General features: G+C 27.4%; 1 protein-coding gene across 3 annotated transcripts; it reads right to left on the reverse strand.

Annotated features, from left to right (window-relative positions):
- Positions 1-1,660: 1,660 nt before the first annotated feature.
- Positions 1,661-21,109, reverse strand: LOC134832835 (protein grainyhead). 3 transcript variants are annotated; one of them, XM_063847021.1, is made up of 16 exons: positions 20,751-21,109; positions 13,360-13,564; positions 10,967-11,086; positions 10,762-10,877; positions 10,434-10,707; positions 10,150-10,376; positions 8,953-9,115; positions 8,381-8,492; positions 8,028-8,122; positions 7,701-7,757; positions 6,733-6,831; positions 6,498-6,677; positions 6,262-6,407; positions 5,962-6,139; positions 2,181-2,245; positions 1,661-1,932 (listed from the first exon to the last, which is right to left on the reverse strand). In XM_063847021.1, the coding sequence occupies exons 1-16, from the start codon at positions 21,101-21,103 to the stop codon at positions 1,806-1,808; spliced, it is 2,517 nt and encodes an 838-aa protein (XP_063703091.1). In that variant the 5' UTR covers positions 21,104-21,109; the 3' UTR covers positions 1,661-1,805. The 3 variants fall into 3 exon arrangements, with proteins under 3 accessions (XP_063703091.1, XP_063703092.1, XP_063703093.1); XM_063847022.1 differs by lacking the exon at positions 2,181-2,245; XM_063847023.1 differs by lacking the exons at positions 1,661-1,932; positions 2,181-2,245 and having other exon boundaries at positions 6,022-6,136; positions 6,258-6,407.
- Between the last annotated feature and the right edge of the window lie 1,396 nt (positions 21,110-22,505).

A 22,505-nucleotide genomic window follows, 5' to 3' on the forward strand; every position in this document is an offset into this window, starting at 1 on the left:
ATTCAAATTTAATTGTCTAAAACACTTTTAAATTTAATTAAAAATATGGCCATATTTTTCTTTAATAATATTGATCTTCATAATTATGATTAAGAGTATTAATTAAAAAGCAGTATTTCTTAAATTCTAATAATTTCTTTCTATGAAAATTTATGTTAAATAATATCATTTCAAGTTTTGTGGAAAGGTGAGTCATATCAAAAGTTTGAGTGCTCTTCAAATTTCAGAGAGGTAGCCCTTATTCAAAACTATGATTTCATATGGCAAATAACTAGTATGTAAAGAATTTATTATAAAGTTGACTGCTGTAAATGACTCAGGTCAAAAAGAAATCGTTAAGGACTGACGCTGTATCTAAAGGAAGACTCAAAAATTTGAACTAACAGTCAATATCATTTTAAAACTATCACAATTGTATTGTTCCAATCCCAAGGTACCGTAAAGCTAGATTTAAAAGTAAAAATTTTTGAGCAAACTATTTTATATAAAACATTAAATTATTATTTTCGATAAAAAGAATAAATTTTCTTTTCACAAAACGGAAACCAGGTACTTTTCAAAAATTTTCAAAGTGCAATCCTCAATATAATGCATGTTTAACTAGTTTTAACTTATGTTAATTGATTGTTGCTTGGTTTATTTATTTTACTAAGCATCGATTATTGTTAATAATAGTTATGGCATCTTAAAACTCTAATTACTTATTATAATATAATATAAAAATTAATCTCATATTCAATCTCTTAAATGTTTTTATTAAATACTATTATGAAATTTATTGACATATTTATTATTAATATACTTTATTTTGAAGTAGAATATATTATATTTATGTATTTGTTTGAAATTATAAATGTCGCTTGTTTTACTTTAAAAATAACATAAACTTTAAAATGAAGTTAAAAACAAAAACGCACTTCTTCTTTTAGACTAAAGTCCGCCCTTGTTTAAATATACTTTTTTTTTAAAAACGCAAAAATATCACATTTTTGGCTTTTCTGACCAAACAGTTCGTTTCCAACCATATGTTCCATGGCAAAAATTTATGTACTCGAGAAAAATATCTGGATTATATCAGTGAAAGCTTTCTTCTTTTTTGATTCACGATATATCAGTGAACTATTAATACATAAAATTTTTAAAAATAAGGGTAAAAAAATTTCGCCATATATATTTATGAAAATTTCAAATTATGTATATAAAAAAACATAAAACCATTAAATTTTATAAAACAAAAAAAAACATTAAAAAAATAAAGAAGAGGTTAACTAATAAACGTTTTTAATAATTTATAGCTTAAAATCCTGGGGATCCTAGAGAAAATATTCTTGCTTGTTTTAAAAATACAAGAGAAATTATAAAAAAAACAGATTATTAACATATATGGGACGTCTTAAATAAAATATATCAATTGCAGTATATATTAATGTTTCTAAGTTTTTGAATTTTATATTCAATATCAGCAAAAGTTTCTAATAATCTCAATCATTCAAAGAATTTAAAATGCAATGTTATTTATATTATAACTACATATGTATGTACTTATGTTTTTGTACTTATCTGTATATTAAATTTAGCTTATCTTTAACATATTTTTTCGTAACTTAATTAATATCAATATTGAGAAAAGTAATAATTTGTAAAACTCTTTTTTATAATATAATTGCTCGTAAATTATTTGTAAAAATCATTACAATTCGTGGAAAAGGGTGGGTGTAACTCTTTCATTTGGAAATTGAAGACGCTATATATATATATATTTTTTATTATAGTACGAGTATTAACTTTATGTTAATTGTAAAAAATCAATGATTAGGAAGCTCTGTTAAAGTAATGTCGTACAAATCATCATCAGCTTGTCGAACTTCCAATAAAAATAAATCTTCATTACAATAGTATGATATCATGTCATCGTCAATTTTGGCCGTAATCCTACAAATATAGTAAAAAAAAACATTTAAATCATTTGTCCAATTTATTTTTGTTATTGAAGTATATCAAATTTAGCGAAGTACATTTTTCTTTAAATAAATGTTAGGAACAAATTACAAAAAATTAGTTACAGAACAAATTTAGCCCCAGATATCGTAAGCAAATTCTTAATTAGGTATGCAAATTCTTAATTAGGTATGCAATATTTCTTTAATATTTGATAAGTACTTATAATTTTCAATACTTACCCTTTTTTATTTTTTCTGAATATGTTATTTATACTCGATGTTGATATTTTGAACTTATTTTCAATCTGCAAAATACAAGATAAACAGAAATAGCAAACTTGGTGTTTGTTTCGTTTTGAATTGTTTTGGAAATCTAATTATAGATACTACTTGTAAATATGCTAATTTGGCCAAAAACATAATAATAAAAAATGTTTTCGATTCCTCTGTCTAAATTTTTTTAAATTATATATTAACGGGTTATCTAATACTGAAAATTTAAAGTGCAAAAATGGTTCTTTTTCATTACTTTACGTATGTTTCCGTCAAAATTTGTCAGAAAAATAGTACAAAAATAAAAGTCATAAAAACATCATACAGACAATAATCATATTATGTAGAACATTTAAAATCTCTAGTAATTCTTTTCAATCACAATTAAAATAAGAATCGATAGTTGTTTTATCAAATGTTAAGATGGTTTATGAAATCGAAAACATTTTTGATTATTTGGAATTTTAGAAAGAACACGTTAAATCGATTACATCAAAATTGAATACATTGATTGCTAAAACGCTAAGTAATTAAATATAATATGCTAATAATAGTTCTGTCTTTCTTATAAGTTGCACTCCGACACTCATTTTATTTTGATGATATTCTAATATAACATAATGAATTTTAATAAGGTTGCTCCAAATGTATTTTTATCTTTTTTCTACCTTGCACGAAATCCGATGAAGTACAATAAAATCAAGCCTTAAAACCATATCATATGGAGTAAAAATATTTTCAACAATTTATTATTGTTCCATTGCTTAAGTAAAATATTTAAAAAAAAATAAAAAAAAAAATATAAAAAAAAGCATTAAAAACATTTATTTATATTTGTTTCGCGTTTTCTTTCCCATCAAATATTTTCGTTATTGGCGTTTTAAATTATCTGAAAAGCTAAGTGTAACATTTTGAGAAAAAAATATAAAGTATTTTTATTACAAAGATTTTTTTTTTCAATTTAATTTATTATAACATTTTTTATTTTTTTTCACAACAGGCAATGTGCGTGTCACTTGAGCGGGTCACAATTTTTTGGGGCATCTGGTGCATGGCACCACCTATACCTGATCTCTTCTCATCAAAAAAATAGAGAAGGTAGTCGTCTAAAGAACGACATACTATACCGCATTTCGATGTTGCTTTTCGTACCCCTCATTTTACACCTCACAATACAAAGGACTGCCCACACACCTATTGTGCACTCATAGTTCCCACAGGTCTCATAGGTCCCATAGTTCCCAAAGTTCCCATAGTTCCCATAGTTCCCATAGGTCTCATAGTTCCCGATAGTCCCAATATTGGGACTAAAAATTTTTGGGGCATAGGTGACAAGTCGAGTTCAATACCGAATTTTTTCTTCGAAATATACACAAAAATTACATTTAACTAGAAACGGAGTGAACATTCCAAAAGGAAGGAAAAAGAGTATTTAATGAAAACATGAAAGTAATATGTATTTTTTTAAAATATTTTTCAAAACTCTAATTTAATAACAATATCAAAGAAAATATATCAAAATTTAGCAATGTAACTTAACTTAATGTAATTTAATTTTTTCTATTAAAAGCAATAAAAACTAAAAAAAATCTTTATCAAATTTCTTTGTTTTCAATACCCCAAAAATAGCCTAAATAAAAAATAATTACAAAAAAACTCGTCAAACTATTTTCAATAATAATGTGATACGTATTTTAAGAGTTGAAAATGAATCTTAAAACTCGATATATTATTTTTTTTTTAAATACTAACAATCAATTACTAGTCCTTATAATCAAAAAGTTAAAAATAAATTTGGAGCGCCTAACTTAATAAAATCAATTAGGCCATTGAATTTAATTATTTGCTTCATGTCGCACGAGGATTAAGCTAAATAAATATTATTTAATTTCAATATGCTACTTTTTTGAAGTTTTTGACCGTTAAAAATTGATTTATTCACATTAAATTACCTAATTATTGTTTTCATTTTATTTCAAAGTTTTAAGTTAAAATTGAACCGACAATTTCAGAAAAAATAACAATTTCGATCACATGATTCGACATGATTTCGACAAAGTCGGTGGGGAATGATATAAAGTGAAAATATTAAATTTAATGGCTTTGGTTATATTTTAAGTTTTGTTTGTTGAATCCAAATATTTTTAAATATTTATTTTTAATATAGAAACAGGTTAATTACACAAAATCAAAATTATAATCATGTGCATATTTTATTGTCAAACTTATTCGAAAGCTTAATGAGTGGACACAAAAAGTTAGTTATACACCATGGCGGATTTTTTTTGTATTAAAAAACAGGGTTTCAAATTACTATAACTTCTTCTATTTTTGCTTTAAAAAACCTACAAAAAGAAAAAAACAGCATCACAATTGAATTGATACATATTTCAATGCTTTCATGAATTATGACAAAATTATATTTATCATTGAATTGATTTTGAAAAACGACAACCCTTGATTGATGAAGATTTTTGGAATTAAGAATCCTTTATCTTCAACAACTCCTGTTCAATAGGTGTTCCAAAAAGTGAATTTGTTTCGCGTTTCATCCCCCACTATTTTGATCGAAAATAACCATGGGTAATATAGAAATTATATATAGATTAGAAATACTATAGAAATATAGAAATATATAGAAATATATACTATAGAAATACTATTTATATTAAATGACTAAAAATTTAAATTTCTGTTACCTTTTTTTTAGCGAAAGAACATATTAGAACATTTTGAATGGAAAATCAAAAAGTAATTTTTTACAAAAAATAACGACTTGAAATTTGGAAATTAATTTTGGAAAAGAAAAATAGGTCAAAATGATAATTTAATAACAATATCATAGAAATGCAAAATTGAACAATTTCTTAGATTTTTATAAACAAAATGTTACTAAAAACGAAAATCTATACAAAATTTCTGTATTCCCATGGTAAATATTTCAAAAATGTAACGCAAAACCTTAAACGTTTTGGAATACCCTTAATTTCTATTTAAAATAAGTAAGTCTGTCTTATGAGGGTCATCATAAAAAGTATTTTCATTTTTTTAGAAGTTCACTATATTACGTTTTAAAAGTAATTTAAAACCCATTTGTTCATACAAATTATTTTCTATATTTTAACATGCTTAGTATGAAAGTTTTGATTCATTATCTGAATTGGTCAAGAATTATTGTTCAATATAATATTTATTAGGTCATTAAATTTAATTTTTTAATGTTTAAAGAGGATTTATTCTACTGAATTTTCGTAACAGGAATTTTTATTTTTCGAATATTTAACTATTTCTTTCTATTTCTAGTTAAAAGTATAATAAGTACCGAAAAATGTATAAATATTAAAAAATAGTCATCTTGCAATCAAAGGCAAAAAATTGAAATCAAAAAATTAAATTTAATGGTATTTTAGGGTAAAATATATGAATATAAAATATATGAATAAAATTTGAAATGGCATTGTTACAAAGTAGGTAAACATATAATTTTTTAAGAGTGAATTTGATTATATCTTAATTAAATATAGCAACATCAATATTCTTATCCTTCTCCATTAAACCATATATGTTTTTAGTTTAATTGCAGTAATTGCAATAGATATTCTTAATACAGACGTTCTTTCAGGAGTAAATTGCATTAATATATGTAGTAAATATAATTGAATAATTGTAATTTAAACAAATTTGTAGTCCAAAAAATTATTTTACGTCTTTACATAGAATACCCATTTTGTATCATTTATAAACTTACCGCATTCAATAATCCCATTTGTGTTGGTGGGACAACATGTAACGGAGTATAAACATCATCATTATCTTGACGAACGTACAACATCACCCTCTCATTAAGCGGTGGCGTCATACGAGGACGTTTCATTGGAACGCCAAAATCATTAATTGGATCTATGCTGTGTTCTTTTTTGTCACTACTGAGATATTAATAAATAAAAAAAAATATACATAAATCAATACCATTAATTGTATCCAATTCTATGTAAGAAGTATATTTGTATTAAAAGCATAAGATGGAATGGTTCGATATTTTACTCACGTGATGTCTGGCGGAAAATGATTATGAAATTTCAGTGTCGGAGTAGCTGCTTTAGCATTGGAATGCATTATAAACGGAGTGGCTTTAACATCGGTCGACAAAGAATCTGAATCATGACCATAAAAGTTTTGTAAGTCCATTCCAAGCTGTAATTATGACAAAATCAATGTGAATTATTTATTATTAAATGAAAACAAACAAAAAACATTTTAAATTCTTATGTTTCAACTTTTTACCTTTTCGATATCTTCTGCTGGTGAAAATAAAACAGGAGGTTTCTGCAAATCACTCATTGCATAAAACTCTGAACGATCAATTACTGGATGATACAATTCATCTAATTTTTTTCTTCCTGTCGCTGTCATTTTTCGTTTAGCAGCTCGTCGTTCTTCATCTCGAGTTTTTCTTTCTGCGCCCTGATAAAACAAATGCAAATAAATAAAAGAATACATTCAATATTTTTCATGTCACCTTATCACAAAAGACCTTTATTTGGCAATAGCCTCTATGGAAGACATGAGAGTCTCGTGGATCCTCGAATGTATCAATTTGAACATGTAATGGAAGTCCCTAATGAAAACAAAAAAAACATACAAAATAGACATACAATAATAGAGAGAAAATACAACAAATAGCATAGATAAAGTATTACGAGGTTTTAACTGATATCATCTACACAATTTATTTTAATATATTTTTGTATAGTACATGTTTGATATACTACTTTGTTTTTGGTGCACAAAAAAGTCCCATTTCGTGATACCCTATCGAAAAAACGTCGAAAAATTGTCTGAATTAAAGGCGGTAAGGTGCTAAACGACAGTAAACTTTCCAAAGAATTCGAATTGAGGCATTAAATTTCCCGGCTTGAACAAAAAATCTAGAGCCCAGGCCTCAAAGTTGGGAAAAATGGCGAAAAAATTATATATTTTGGGCAAAAAAGTATCCTTATTATTATTTTTCAAAAAAAAAAATTTTTTTCTGTATTTCAATGGAGACATGTTAGAGCATCTTAAAAATGATAATTTTGGCCATTTTTTCAATTTTTCTGAAAATTTCCCCCATATTTTTGACAAGGGCGGATCCAGAGGGCTATCAGCGGACCACGAAGGGGGGTGCAAATCTATATAGAATCACCTTTTTTGTTTAATTTTGTGTCATTTTTTGTGATTTTTAGTGCTTTTCAAGATTCAAAGGCGGTCGCAACTGCCCCCCTGCCCCCCTCTGGATCCGCCCTATGTTTACCTAGAATATAGAGAATGTACAATAATTTCTCATGAACTAATCATCGACTCGGTACACAAAAGGGGTTATGTAACAAACATATACTACAACCCGAATTTGCTTTGCTAATTCAAGGTACTTTTACTTCTATTTAATTATTGAAATTTGGCAGATAAAAATATATGTCTATAAATGCCACAAAAAAAAAATATTACCTTAACACCCTTTTGACTGCTAAAATCTGTGCTTAAACATTGAACAGCTATATTAATCTGAAATAAAAATTAAATGTTATAAGGTTTTCAAATTTTATGTTTGAAATTGTATTTTTGTAACAAGATTTTTTCTCCAAAAGTATTATTACTAAAATGTTTTTCAAAACTTTTTGACAGTTATTTTAAATTAATTATTATTTTGTATGAAATAGCATTTCAAAACTTATTTACTTTTCAACTATGGATACATAAGCTCGTTTTAAAAATGTGATAAGGGATTGTTCTACAGAATATACTGTAAATATGATATTTTCAAATATATATTACCTTGGCAGGACTTTCTAAAGGATTCCAATAAATTGCAATTGCGTTATGAGAGACTTCTTCTATACAGCCAATCAAACCAACTGAGTTTTTAGTGTCTAAATAATTTTTTAGAAATAATTATAATAAAATAAATTTAATTCCAGAAACTTTTAATAGATTAGGTTAGGTTAGGTTTGAGGATGCATCACCGCGATAGATTTTCTAATGCACTGAATAAAACTTACGCAAAGTTCCGAAAATGTATGGCTTTAGAAAAAGTTAAATTATTTTTAAACTTTGTTTCACATCAGGACTGCATGTTTAAAACAGCAGCCGTAGTGACCGTTTTCTTAATAAATTAAGAAATATTTTACCTGCATCTAGAATTCTTTGTTTCACCGAGTGCTGTCTGCTATGCCAAAACTGCCAAGCTTTTATTTCATCCTCCGGGCTTTTCTCTTCTCTGAACATTAACATTATTACACTCTGAAATTGTTTTGAATTAACATTTTTGTTGTAATTGGAATCATAAAAATATAAGTTGTTCTAGTACTATTATTTTTATTTAAGAAATCATTCACAGAAGGAAAAACTAACAGTTTTGTAAAGTTATTAATATTGTAAATCAATTGCTAAGAGTTTTTATTGAATTAATCAAATTATGCAAAAAAAAAACATCACCATATTTTTTCTTTCAAAAAGTCAAAATAACAATCGATTGGATTAACAATAAATTGGAAAATTGAATTGCTTTACTTCGATTCGTAAATAATAAAATTTTAATGAAGTTCACAAACATTCAAATTTCACAAAGAACATGTTTCTGGACGATCATCCTAAACACATTTTTTAAAATCAAAATTCAATTGCAATCACGACAGTGCAGTAGGCTATTTAATTAATCATAGTTTGAACTTCCTTTACTTTAACTTTTTTTATTAGTTACCTTAACTGTTTGATTTTTAAGCGGCTTTTCGGGATCAGGAATATATTCCAATGTAATTCCATAAAATTGTCCTTTGTTTATATATGTGATACGGTCATCTTCTCTCCTTTGAGAAGAGCTGATAGGAGATTCAAGATGATACTTAAATCCTACATTGGAAAATCTGAAACATTGTATCGAAAGATTATTAACATGATTATGAACATTATTTTAAATATGTTAATAACTATGTATAATACAGTATAAGTAAGCACAAAATGCGAAAAATTAAATAAACGGTGACATAAAGTAAGATGCTATTCAGAGGTCAGAGGTTGGAAGTTTTTTAATCGCACTCTTTTGAGACCGCGAGCAATACCCTAAAATTTAAACGTCTTTTAATTTGCATTACAACCGTTATATATGTTTTAATACATTTTTTAAATATGATGAGAAAAAAACAAGTAGAATACTAAATTATTGGAAGTCTAGAAAAAAGGAATGTTGAATTTGGGCTTAAAAGACAAAAAATTTCATAAAATGAAATTATTATTATAAATTTATATTCAATAACAATTTTTTATGGTCTACACATTTAGATTTTGGAGAAAATATGCATTAAGAAACATCCGAAACCACTACTGTTGTGCTTACACAAAATACTTATTTATTTACCACATTAATTAGATACTTATTTAGTTACCATATTGTTACCATATCTTCGATACTAATTGTTTCCTTGTTCTTGTAAACAAAAAACAAATAGGTATTTGAAAAACATGATTACGCAATTAAATTTTTGAATATTTTTTGAAATTTTGAGCGCATTCATCACTTCCATCGTGATTTTTTTCTGCAATATTTTTTCCATCATAAATGTATTTTTGATAAATAGTTTTGACTTTTATGACATATTTTAATCTTTTATGATATTTTGCAAGTAATTCATCTTATATCGATGAAAAAAAAAATTGGAAAAAATCATTGATGTCCATCGATGAGCATTCTTGAATGAACCCATTATTATCTTTGTTTTATAATTTAAAAGAAGTTGTTAAGGAATATTAAGGATTAAGAGGTAAGTTATTTTGCCTTTTGTTAAAGAATTTTTTAAAATTGTTATTACGTATTATTAAAAAAAATTGGTATGATAGGTACAAAGTTGTTCATGAGTATTAACCTTACTTTTATTATTAAATCTGATGATAAAGTACTTACATTTTTGGTATTTGAATTTTATCTGCATCGTTTTGTCGACCGAAATCGTGCCATGGCCTTGATCTGGTTGTATGTGAGTTACTGCCAATAGATGTAGTTGGACTATTTTGACCTTGGTGTACAACAGTTGATGTGCCTCTTGGTATACCAGCAACTGAAACAGGTATCTGTCCTCCACTTGTGTCTAAAATTCCTGTCGGTTGGCATAGTTCCGTATAATCAAACGACTGAAAATACATTTCATTGTTTAATCTCAAATGTTTATCAAATATTGTTCTATTTACCTGTTGTAAATTAGCTTGATCTCTTGGAGTTATAGCGTCTGCACCAATTCCAGAGTCTGGGCTCGGCAAATCTACCGTTAGCCCAGTTTGAGTTATAGTTTTAGTATATATGGCACCACTTTTATGTGTAAATCGGCTTTCGTATGTCGTGGTGGGTTGAGTTGTTGAATCATTTGTTTCACCATAGATAGTCCTTACAGGTGCGTACCCTTGTGCCGAATCGAAATACTCTCGATAGTATGTTGGTTCAGATACAAATTGTGAGTTGCCAGGCCTATTATAACAAAAAAATTAGAACTATTATGCATTTGAAAAGTTCATATCATACGTCAGTCTTGTTGTATACATTCCGTATTGATCAGTAGACACGTAAGGTCCTGGACTTGGAGTATTTGCATTTATGTTTGAACTAGCTGATGTTACAGACGTTGAATGGTGAGGACCCTAAAGAATATTAAACATAAAAATAACACTTTTTGTGTTTTTTATTTTTTTTTTATGAAATAGTTATTTATTTAGAAAAGAAACAATACCTGAATATAAATTTGAGTGCTACCACTGGTAGCATACATTGTATTTGTCGAAGGGCTTCCAGGACTAGGTGGGGGCTCTTTAATATGTACTGATGTGGTAGGTGATTGTACAACTAGTACCTATAAAATATTTTATTTAAATTAGTAAAATTATACATTTTCATTGTCCATCATTTTTTATTCAAATTGAGACTAAAAACTAAGTTTTCCGGAACTGTACCTGATATGTTTACTGGTTTTGTTTTTAATAACAACTAGAAAATTGACATAAAAGTAATTTTAAGTTTTTGAAACTTATTTACCGTGCTACTTCAAGAGTAACTAAATTTTAGAAAATTACTTTTTTGTTATTTTAAAATTATTTGAAATTGAATACATTCAGTATAAAAATATTAACAAAAATTTCCTTTCACTTTACCTTCTAATAATTTAAAAAAAAAATAAATAATAATAACTCAGGGACATTTAAAATAAGAAAAATAGAAAATATGTAAGACCTTTTTATTGCAGGTACACATTAATATTATGTTAATGATTGGTTGTCACTAATTCATTAGATTTAATTTATTTAAATTTAAAAATACATAAGGTTTTTTTGACAAAAAAACATTTTAGATATGTATTTAATTTTGGGAATATAGTCTATTGTCCTTCATATTGAGGAAAAATTCAATGTAGGTAAATAAAATGCCGGTTATGTCATTCGTTTTTAACACTGTGACAATATAATATATACCAATTAAAAATTATTTTGACTTTAAACTACTTTGTTAAGCATTAGTTTTTATTTTGCTTCGAATACTTCCACTTTTTTTCTTTAATGAAACCAGTTTTGACCGAAAACTTTATTCGTAGATCTCATCGCTTTAATAGAAAAAAAAATCAAAGCAAGTGGATTATCAATGTTTATTTCATATTGATCAAAAATAATTACTTAATTCATTAGTTTACTTTAAGTTTCAGTTTATTGATTATCTCATGATATACATATTTTTTATAGTATATAATATTTTTTTGTTTTTATAAAACTGAAGTTACATTTACTTTTTTCAGTATTATGTAGTTTTGTCTTTATTTAATTACTTAAAACAAAAAAATCGTATTTTTTAATAAACTAACAATTTTATATCTGAAGAGATAAAACTTACCACATGATATTTTTTGCCTGTGGTTTTTATAAAATTGAAGTGACTTTTCTTTATATTTTTATAAATTGGTATAATAATAAAAATTTAAAAAGACTTCACCAATATTATTATACCAGTTAATAGTTATTTATACTTAAATATATTAATTGTAAAAAGATAACTGGAGTGTAGATGCGTAAAGCGCGTGTGTTGAGCAAATTATGTATCTTGTTCCGTCAACACTGTATGACAAACTAAATCAAGTTACTGAAAACAAGATTATCGGAAAGAGTAGTAACTTTGATCAACGCAACAAGTAAGTTGTTGTACTACTATATGTGTGACGCGTAGGGTTTGTATTTGAACGTTATTTTTTTGTTCATGTTTGTATATGTGAGTGTCTTTTTCTAAGCTTGTTTTAAGTATGTCATATGTTCGATGTGTAACCATAGAATAGGTATATATGGTCGCTGTAAACTTTATTAAAATCCTTTTGATTTTTTACTGCACCCCAGTCTTTCTTATTAATAAAAGATGTGAATGTACTTGTGTATTGACACAAACACAATTATGATTCACAAATGAAATGGTAGAAATAATAATATGCAAATTAAAGTTCTTAAAGAATGCTCAGAAGATTTATTTATCTTTTTTTATCATTCCCTTTCCAAATAACGTTGTATTAAAATATAAAGAATGTCCAGCTGGTCAAGAAATAAAATTAGAACATGGTTAGTTTGTAAAAGGGTAAGATTTGCATTGAGGCTTTGTAACGCATGTTTAAATTGATGGGAAAAATATATCATAACGGTTTCTTTTTTATTTTTTATACACCTTTTTTCATTATTTTATAAAAAAAAAGTATACTATTGTATAAACGTAAGGATTTTTAAGGACCTTAAAACGAAATCAGTTAGGTAATATTCAAAATTACTCGAGATAAAAAAAATACAAAATTGATGTAGGTTCATATGAATAAAAAAAATATGCGAGGGACAGCGAAAAATGTAAATGCAATAACATAAAGTATTACTAATTAATTTAGCGGATGATATTTTGAGGAAGTGCATTTGCATAAACTAATACAAATGAGATAACCAAGGATTTTCTACAGTATTTAATTTTTATGTATTTATAAAAAGCTTTATGTATTATAAAAAATTTAAATTTTCAAGCTAAAAAAGTTAAAATTCAGTGTAGTTCTTATCACAAGACTTTCACAATTTTGAGTCTTTTTCAGTATGTTCCAATAAAGCGATTTTTTACCTTTTGACTTCGAGTAGTTTTTGGCTCCTTTCGCAAATCTTCAGGCTCACGTTTAACGCTAGCCGCCACAGCCGCTGCAGCCGATGGGTGTGAGCTAAGTAGTAAACCTTGAATTTCACTTTGTGATAGGCCCGTCACATCTAAAGGCGTGGTATGTTGTCCATTGAGCTTTGCGCTACTCGCCGTTGCATTTGCTGAGTTAGCACTGTAAATACATATAATTAATATATACCATACAAATAATCTGTGTGTAAAATAATGAAATTTTAATAGATAAATAATAATCTTATAATAAATAGCGATTACTACGAATAGTAATTAGTATCATACATGACAAATATATTGTGCATGGCGGTCAATGACGTAAAAGCTGTTTATGCTAGTTTTCGTAGATATAGCTACATATTCTTTGGTTGTCACCTCTGAATAACATCAAGTACATAAATATATTAAACGGTGAAAATCGACGAATGTATATGATTAATGCATATTTTTATGTATTAAAGAAGAAAAAAACAAGTTAAACGAGTCAACTCTTTGATATGGTGGTAAACAAAGTCGCAGTGAAAATGATCAGGTTGTTACGCATAGTAAAGTAATGTAACAAGTGTTTCTTTTATATTCAATGTCAATGTTCGACGTTGCTACCTACCTGCAAAACCTGAAAATCATTATCAATTTAAACGACGCTCAATAAAATATAAAACTTGGTGAAAATGAACACATTGATTTTCTATTATTTTTAAAAACATTATTTAAAATTTTAGTATTTTGATTTTCGATTCGAAATTATATTAAACAACAACAGAACAGAAAGAGTAGAAATGTCAAATATGCATATTCAATTGCAATATCATATTCATAATTAGAAAAATAGAGAAAGTAGTCGTCTAAAGAACGACTATACCGCATTTCGATGTTACATACTTACGCTTTTTTGTACTCCTCACTTAACATTTTCGTACTCCTCATGACCCTTTCACAATTTCATACACCTCACAACCTCAGAACACCTCAAATGGGCTGCCCACAGACCTTCAGGGTCCTCAAATAACTGATAATTACAAAATAAATTTTGGGGCACACCAGAACACACACACACAAGAGTCGAGTTTAATACCGCATTTTTTTCTTCGAAATGCGGTAAAAATATGTACTCAGTCATTTGAATTAATTATAATGAAAAAAATATTTTGACTTAAAATCTATAAAATTCAAACGATACTAATAAACAAAATCATACAAGAACCCTTTTTGTTCATTGAATATATTATCTTGTGTAATAGTAGTTTGACTTTTTTCATAAAATAGATTTTAGATATGGAAAAACTGAATAGATTTTTTTAGGTTCTTCAAAAAAGAAGAAAACTTTGCTTTGAAGAAAGTGTTTTCTCCCTGTTTTTCAAAATTTTATGATAGTTTTAAGTCAATTGGAACAATTTTTTTACCGCATTTCGAAGAAAAAATGCGGTATTAAACTCGACTTGTCGTGTGTGTGTGTGTTCCGGTGTGCCCCAAAAATTTTTTTTTTGTAATTCTAAGTTATTTGAGGACCCTAAAGGTTTGTGGGCAGTCCCTTGGGTTGTGAGGTGTATGGAATTGTGAAAGGATCATGTGGAGTACGAAAATGTGAAATGAGGAGTTCGAAAATGTGAAATGAGGAGTTTAAAAATGTGAAATGAGGAGTTTGAAAATGTGAAATGAGGAGTTCGAAATTGTGAAATGAGGGGTTCAAAAATGTGAAATGAGGAGTTAGAAATTTTGAAATGAGGGGTCTAAAATTGTGAAATGAAGGGTTTGAAAATGTGAAATGAGGGGTTCAAAATTGTGAAATGAAGGGTATGAAAATGTAAAATAAGAGAACGAATAGCAAAGATACATATGTATGCAACATCGAAATGCGGTTTAGTATGTCGTTCTTTAGACGACTACTTTCTCTATTTTTTATTCATGCGCTGAAAATATATTCAACAAAATTTATTTTCCATAATTTTTATAAACAATTATGTTTTTACCATAACTTTGTAAGAAAATTATTTATTTTCCATCAATTTTTAAACGAAAAAATATTTTTTGCAATATATTGTTTATATTCAATTTCAAAATAATGAGATTTGATTTATTTTTTGCAAGATTGTAATTTTCTTAGTTTTTACTCACGCATTAATTTAGAATAATAATAATATATTTTATTGTCGTGTTCTTCATATTTGTACAATTTTTCTACGGACTAAGTATTTTACTGTAACGCCAGGGAGGTGGCTTTTAACAAATTAATTTAATTTACAATGTTGTCAGGGCAAGATTTAATTTTTACAACTGTTTTAACTCGTGGCATTAATTTAGAAGTTTGTCAATTTCAAAACGTTTCTGGCAATTTTTAAGATGTAAATTTGATTGTAAAATTCAGTCAAACTTGCATATTGACTACACAAAATATTTTTTTCATAATTACCGCATAATTATTTTCGACAATTATTTATTTTCTATAATTTTTTTCAATAATTATTTATTTTCAATAATATATTCGAACAATAATTTATGTATGGCAATAAATAGTATTGAGCAATTTTATTGTTCCAAGACTTGCCTGAACCAAAGCAACTAAATTTTAGGATCAATTATTATAGAGTAAAAATGAATTCCAATGAATTCTTAAACATGTAAAATTGTAATTTTTTTAGCAATGTCTGTGTCAAATTTAAGTAATTTAGTATTTGAGTTTTCGACTATTTTTTAATGAGTTTAAGATATTTTTTCAATATAAAAATCGATTGATTATCAAAATAATTTGTACAAAATTTTGAGAAAAAATTACAAAAAATATTTGTACAAAAATTGTATTTAAATTTTATTAAAATACAATACTAAAAATTACCCTTATCCTTATATCCTGAAAATTACGTTATCATCATTGTTCAACAATTTAATGTCGAGACGAACTTTCGATCAAAAAACATCCAAAAACGATAATAGTAATAAATTTGTCTGCCATTAATATATCGGTACATAATTTTAAACGAGAACATAATTAACTTTCAATTTTTTTCCATAGAATTTGTCAGATTTGTCTAGTCTCAATAAATATTAAAATAAAATAAATAATATCTATAGACAATAATGTTTATCATATTTTTTGACATTTTGTTGTTGTTGTTTTTTTTTTTTTTAATGAAAAAGAAAAAAGGTATCAAAACATATTGTTTTAATAATCTGGTTGATCTTCGATCATTATGAGAAAGAAACTCGTTTGACCATGAAATAAGCCACGCGTTTTTGTATTTTATTTTTTTTCGACAAAAAGAAATATAAATTGAAAATGAGTATGCAAATTTGTTCTGAAATAGAGAAGAGCTGTAGTAAACAGTCCTTAATTTTTCAATTTTATAGTTGCTTTGATGTATAAATATAATAAGATTCACAAAAAACTATGTTTAAAATAATAATTTGAAAACGACATGGTTCTTAAACAATATCAATGGGTTCCTCTTAGTAAATTTACCTGCTGTTATCGTCATTGAGCCAATCTGCATAGGCCAATGAATAAATTACTCCACTATCCAGTTTGTTTGGTTCTTTTATAGCATCAAACATAAATATCATCAATCAAAATTATGTAACATATTTATAACGAGAAATATAACCGTACCTATGCAATATTTTCACTAATATAATATGGTATAATAATTTAATAACTTTTTGACTTTGTCTTATTTTTTCTTTTGTCATCTACTTTATTCCATTTTTAATCATTTTTTTTAAACTGCATAAGATGCAAAATCGTTGAAAACCCGATATAAACTAAAAACAACTCCTGTGTTTTATTATTAAACGACCAACAAGTTTAATATTTCCAGTCACCGTAATGATTATAAAAACTGCACAGGTATAAAATATCACTGTGCTTTCTATACTGAGATAGGTTTGCACTAAATGTGTATTCCTATATGTGTATAATATATGTATATGACATTGACATCTTCGTAAATAAATATAGATTGTGTTTGTAATATAAATATTTATAAAAATATGAATTCCTTGTTGCGTATTGTTTGAATGTGTAAGAGAATACATACACATTTTATTGGCGTTTCTACACCCTCTTGATAATTAATATACTTAATTAAAAAAATCATTTGAACTGATTTATTTTAAAGTAGGTATATATACATATATATATATATATTTTTTTTTTACATGTCTATTCCATTTGGGAAATTGATAAAAAGTAATTATTTATCTTAGCTCTTATGAGAAACAGAATCCTTCTCCTTTAATTTAAAAAAAAAAAAAAAAATAGAATGATAACATATTTATGTAATTTTTAGATTAGGCCATTAAATTTAATTATTTCACTTTATGTCAACCCCCCTCCGTTTTTGTCGAACAAATTCAGGAGGAAATATAAAAATAATAAGAAAAAAAGGAAAACTTTTGACTTTTTTTGTACTTTTTGATTGAAAAACGATAATGGAATCCAGTTAAGGCCATTAAATTTAATTATTTCACTTTATGTCGTCCACCTCCGATTTTACCAACGACCCCAAAAACCAAATTTTAACATTTTTCTCCGAAATGACAAGAGATATCAAAAAAATTTCTTTTGTGTATTTAAAGAGAAAAATAAAAATAATTAAAAAAAATAGAAAAAGTAGTCGTCTAAAGAACGACATACTATACCGCATTTCGATGTTGCATACATACGCTTTTTTGTACTCGATTCACAATTTCATACTCCTCATTTCAATTTTTCGAATTCCTTATCATTTGTGGACCTTTCCCATTGAAATACACATATTTCACAATTTTGTACTCCTCACATCACATTTTCGTACTCCTCATGATCATTTCACAATTTCATACACATTACAGCCCAAGGAACTGCCAACAAACCTTCAAAATCCTCAAATCACTAAGAATCACAAATAAAAATTTTGGGGCACAGGTGACACACACACACACTGACACACACACACACAGACGACAAGTCGAGTTTAATACCGCATTTTTTCTTCGAAATTCGAGGAAAATTTTTGACATTTTTTTTGTTACTTTTTGATTGAAAAACGAAAATGATGTCCAGTAAAAATTAAAATTATATTAGATATGAACTTAACTTGCTTTGAAAACGCATTATGGCGTCCATCCATTAATGGCGTCGGCAAAAAAAGGCATTTTTTGACCCCCACTTCCCTTATAATCGTAAACCGTCGAAATTTAACAACTCCCCTAATTTACGACGTGTTTTTTAACATGACTGAAAAAGGAAATTTTTAGTTTCAGTTCAAATTTCAATGAAAGCTCGTGAAAAATAAAAAAAAAACTCAATGAAATGAAAATTTGAAAAAAAAAATTACAAAGTATGAAATACTTCAAAAATTATTTTAAATACCTAATTCAAAACGAAAAATTTTTAAATCGTGAATATGGCATATTTTTACGACGTCGCACATTTGTGTTAGCCCCCCTCCCCCCCTTTTCGGAATCCGTCGTAAATTTGATGAAGAAAAAATGCGGTATTAAACTCGACTTGTCGTCCGTGTGTGTGTGTGTGTCACTTGTGCCCCAAAAAATTTTTTTTTGTTCCCAATTGTTCCCAATAGTGCAAAATAGTTCCCATTAGTTCCCAATAGTGCAAAATAGTTTCCATTAGTTCCCAATAGTTCCCATAGTGCAAAATAGTTCCCATTGGTTCCCAATAGTTCCCATAGTGCAAAATAGTTCCCATTAGTTCCCAATAGTTCCCATAGTGCAAAATAGTTCCCATTAGTTCCCAATAGTTCCCATAGTGCAAAATAGTTCCCATTGGTTCCCAATAGTTCCCATAGTGCAAAATAATTCCCATTAGTTCCTAATAGTTCCCATAGTGCAAAATAGTTCCCATTGGGCAAAATAGTTCCCATTAGTTCCCAATAGTAAAAAATAGTTCCCATTAGTTCAAAAATGTGACAAAAATGTTAAATGAGGAGTACGAAAATCTGGAATAAGGAGAACGAAAAGCAATGATACATATGCAACATCGAAATGCGGTTTAGTATGTCGTTCTTTAGACGACTACTTTCTCTATTTTTACCGCATTTCGAAGAAAAAATGCGGTATTAAACTCGACTTGTCGTGTGTGTGTCCGTGTGTGTGTGTGTTAGTGTGTGTGTTCCGGTGTGCCCCAAAATTTTTTTTTGTAATTCTTAGTTTTTTGAGGACCCTGAAGGTCAGTGGGCAGTTCCTTGGGTAGTGAGGTGTATGGAATTGTGAAAGGGTCATAAGGAGTACGAAAATGTGAAATGAGGGGTTCGAAAATGTGAAATGAGGAGTTCGAAAATGTGAAATGAGGATTTCGAAAATGTGAAATGAGGAGTTCGAAAATCTGAAATGAGGGGTTCAAAAATCTGAAATGAGGAGTACGAAAATAAGAAATGAGGAGTTCGAAAATGAGAAATGAGGAGTTCGAAAATGTTAAATGAGGAGTTTGAAAATGTGAAATGAGGAGTACCAAAAGCAAAGATACAAATGCAACATCGAAATGCGGTTTAGTATGTCGTTCTTTAGACGACTACTTTCTCTATTTTTTATTTTTTCTTAAATTTTTATTTTGTGAAATTTTATTAAAGTTTTGACTTAAGAACTTTAAATAATAAAAGTAAAAATTATTTTAATGTGTTCAATCAACGATTAACGTTCCAAAACTTAAAAAATAAGTAAAAAAAATAATTTTTTTTTATTTTCTTTTCTCCCTTCCCCCCCTTTCATAAAAATCCACATGCGACATAAAGTAAAATAATTAAATTTAATGGCCTAACATAAAAATTATATTAGACATGGACTTAACTTGCTTTTAAAAAGTATTATCTACGCATTATTAAGATGAAAAAATTTTTGAGATACGTGACCAAATTCAATAATTTTTCTAAAAAATTAAAAAAAGGATCATGAGGAGTATGAAAAAGTGAGGGTTATAGGGAAGTAGATTATCTGTCGAACGATCAGATTGTCAAGTGAGAAATACAAAAATGTGAATAACTGATTTTTTTTTCACAATTTTATACTCACTTGACTTTACATACTATAGGAAGATTCTCAATCAAAAATACCATTTTTGTGCCCCTGTATGAACTTCACATATTCGTTCTCTTCAAGTCATCAGTCCATAGATACCTTTAGTAATAACAAGCTTACTCATTTACAGACATCTCAACTGTTTTAATTTCAAACTGTCATCGATAATTTAAATAATATTTCATTTTTTTTTTCATTTTCTAAAATCCCTCCCCTTTCTAAAAAGGTTTTATTTTTGACAAAAAAAGTTCGACTCGCCTAGATATATTATTAAATTTCATTATATTTTTGCTTCTTCATTATGAATCTATCTACTTATTTTAAATTTTTAGGCATACCTTGAGCTTCCATTTGGATTTTCCGAATCATGCATTTCTGATAACACATATACAGTCGTTCCATTTGGTCCTGATTGCGCTGCATATTGTAGTCCACCTTGCAAAATAACTTGATTTTCCCCAATGACTCCTAATTCAGCTCCATTTGTCTGATATACTTCAACCGCTTTTGAATCGGATACTGTTCCACCAGTTGTATAAATAACTGTTTTGTTTCCATCTTCTGAGTAAATCATTTCAACTTGATTTTTTACCCCATTTTCTGAGTTAATTGTGTTGTATGTTTCATCGGACTTGGAATCTCCATAAACATCATTATCTTTATCATTGCTTGAGTACAGATTTTGTTTCATATTTGTTTCCACTGATAACGAGGATAACATTGCATGATGTTTGTCGCTTAGAATTGGCAGAGATGGGGGAGTCATGTCAAATCCATTATCGCTGTTACCTATTAGTTTGTTATCTGTATTTTGAACAATACGTGTTAAAATATGCTCTCCGTTCTCATTACGTGTTATAATATGATGTTCTCCATTTACAAAATCTCGAGATACAACTTCATGATTCTCAACAAGTCGTTGGATAAATTGGTCATCTAAAATACGGGTTATTGGAACATCGTTATGTCTTGATATAAGCCCATCTGAAGGAGTTCGACCATCAATTATATGGCCATCGTGATTTTCATGAATATTTATGTTTGTTGTTCGTTGGGAAATACCACTTGAATTACTGTGATGAGGCACCATTATGGAGGTTATTGTACTATTGGATTCAGTTACACTTGTAGCAACATCTTGATTTCCAGTTATATTTAAATGCTTAGAATTATGGCTATAGACATAAACTGTATTTGTTTCTTTATCGTAAACTTTCGTAGTATCCACATATTCTTTGTGTAAATCTAAGACATTTACATTAGTCATAGTAGCTAATTGGTGAGGACTTGAAGGACTTTGTGAATTCTTACTGATTTCCCCAGTTAAACTAATAGATGATCCTTCCTTTGTTTGATGAGCTGACATTTTTATAATTCAAAACACTGTAATTTATTTGATTTGTAAATATAATTTATATTGCACAGGATTATATTGAAACGGTATATTTTGTTTTTTTTTTTTTTAATAAATTACATTTAATAAATGCATTATAAAATATTTCATATTTATTACATATACAAAAATTTAAAGGTGGTTTATTTTTTAATTATTATTATTCAATTATTTTTTGTATTTGGTTCCTGTAAAATGACACTACGATGGCACGATAATCAGTTCAAAAAAATTATTAAGGTTGAGCAAAAATCTTGTAGTAGTTTGATGCGCTGTAAATAAAGAAAAAAAAACAATAAATTATTAGCACAAAAATTCAAGTGCGAGAAATCTTATAAAATTACACTAAAAATCTATTTTTTTAATGATTTTAATTTTTAGAAGCATGGTTATATGCATGACGGTATTGACGTATGACATAAAATTAAAAATTTTTTTCTGTATTTTTCGTGGAGTATTACTACATGAATAAAACTTCGCGAAATTTTTTCTTCTTGTTTTTCAAAATTTTATGTTAGTTAAGGGCAATTCTCCGAACACCATAGTACGGTTTGGAAATGAGGTCCTCCGATTTTTCTAAAACTTTGTGAGTTTAAAGTACTTGAAAAAAGAAGAAAAACTGCGTTTTTAGAATTTTCATTTTCCTCGAATTTCCCGATATATTGGGAAAATAAGCTCAAAACGGGGTGTCTCATAACTT

The sequence above is a fragment of the Culicoides brevitarsis genome, chromosome 2, assembly GCF_036172545.1.
Source record: "Culicoides brevitarsis isolate CSIRO-B50_1 chromosome 2, AGI_CSIRO_Cbre_v1, whole genome shotgun sequence".
NCBI lineage: Eukaryota > Metazoa > Arthropoda > Insecta > Diptera > Ceratopogonidae > Culicoides > Culicoides brevitarsis.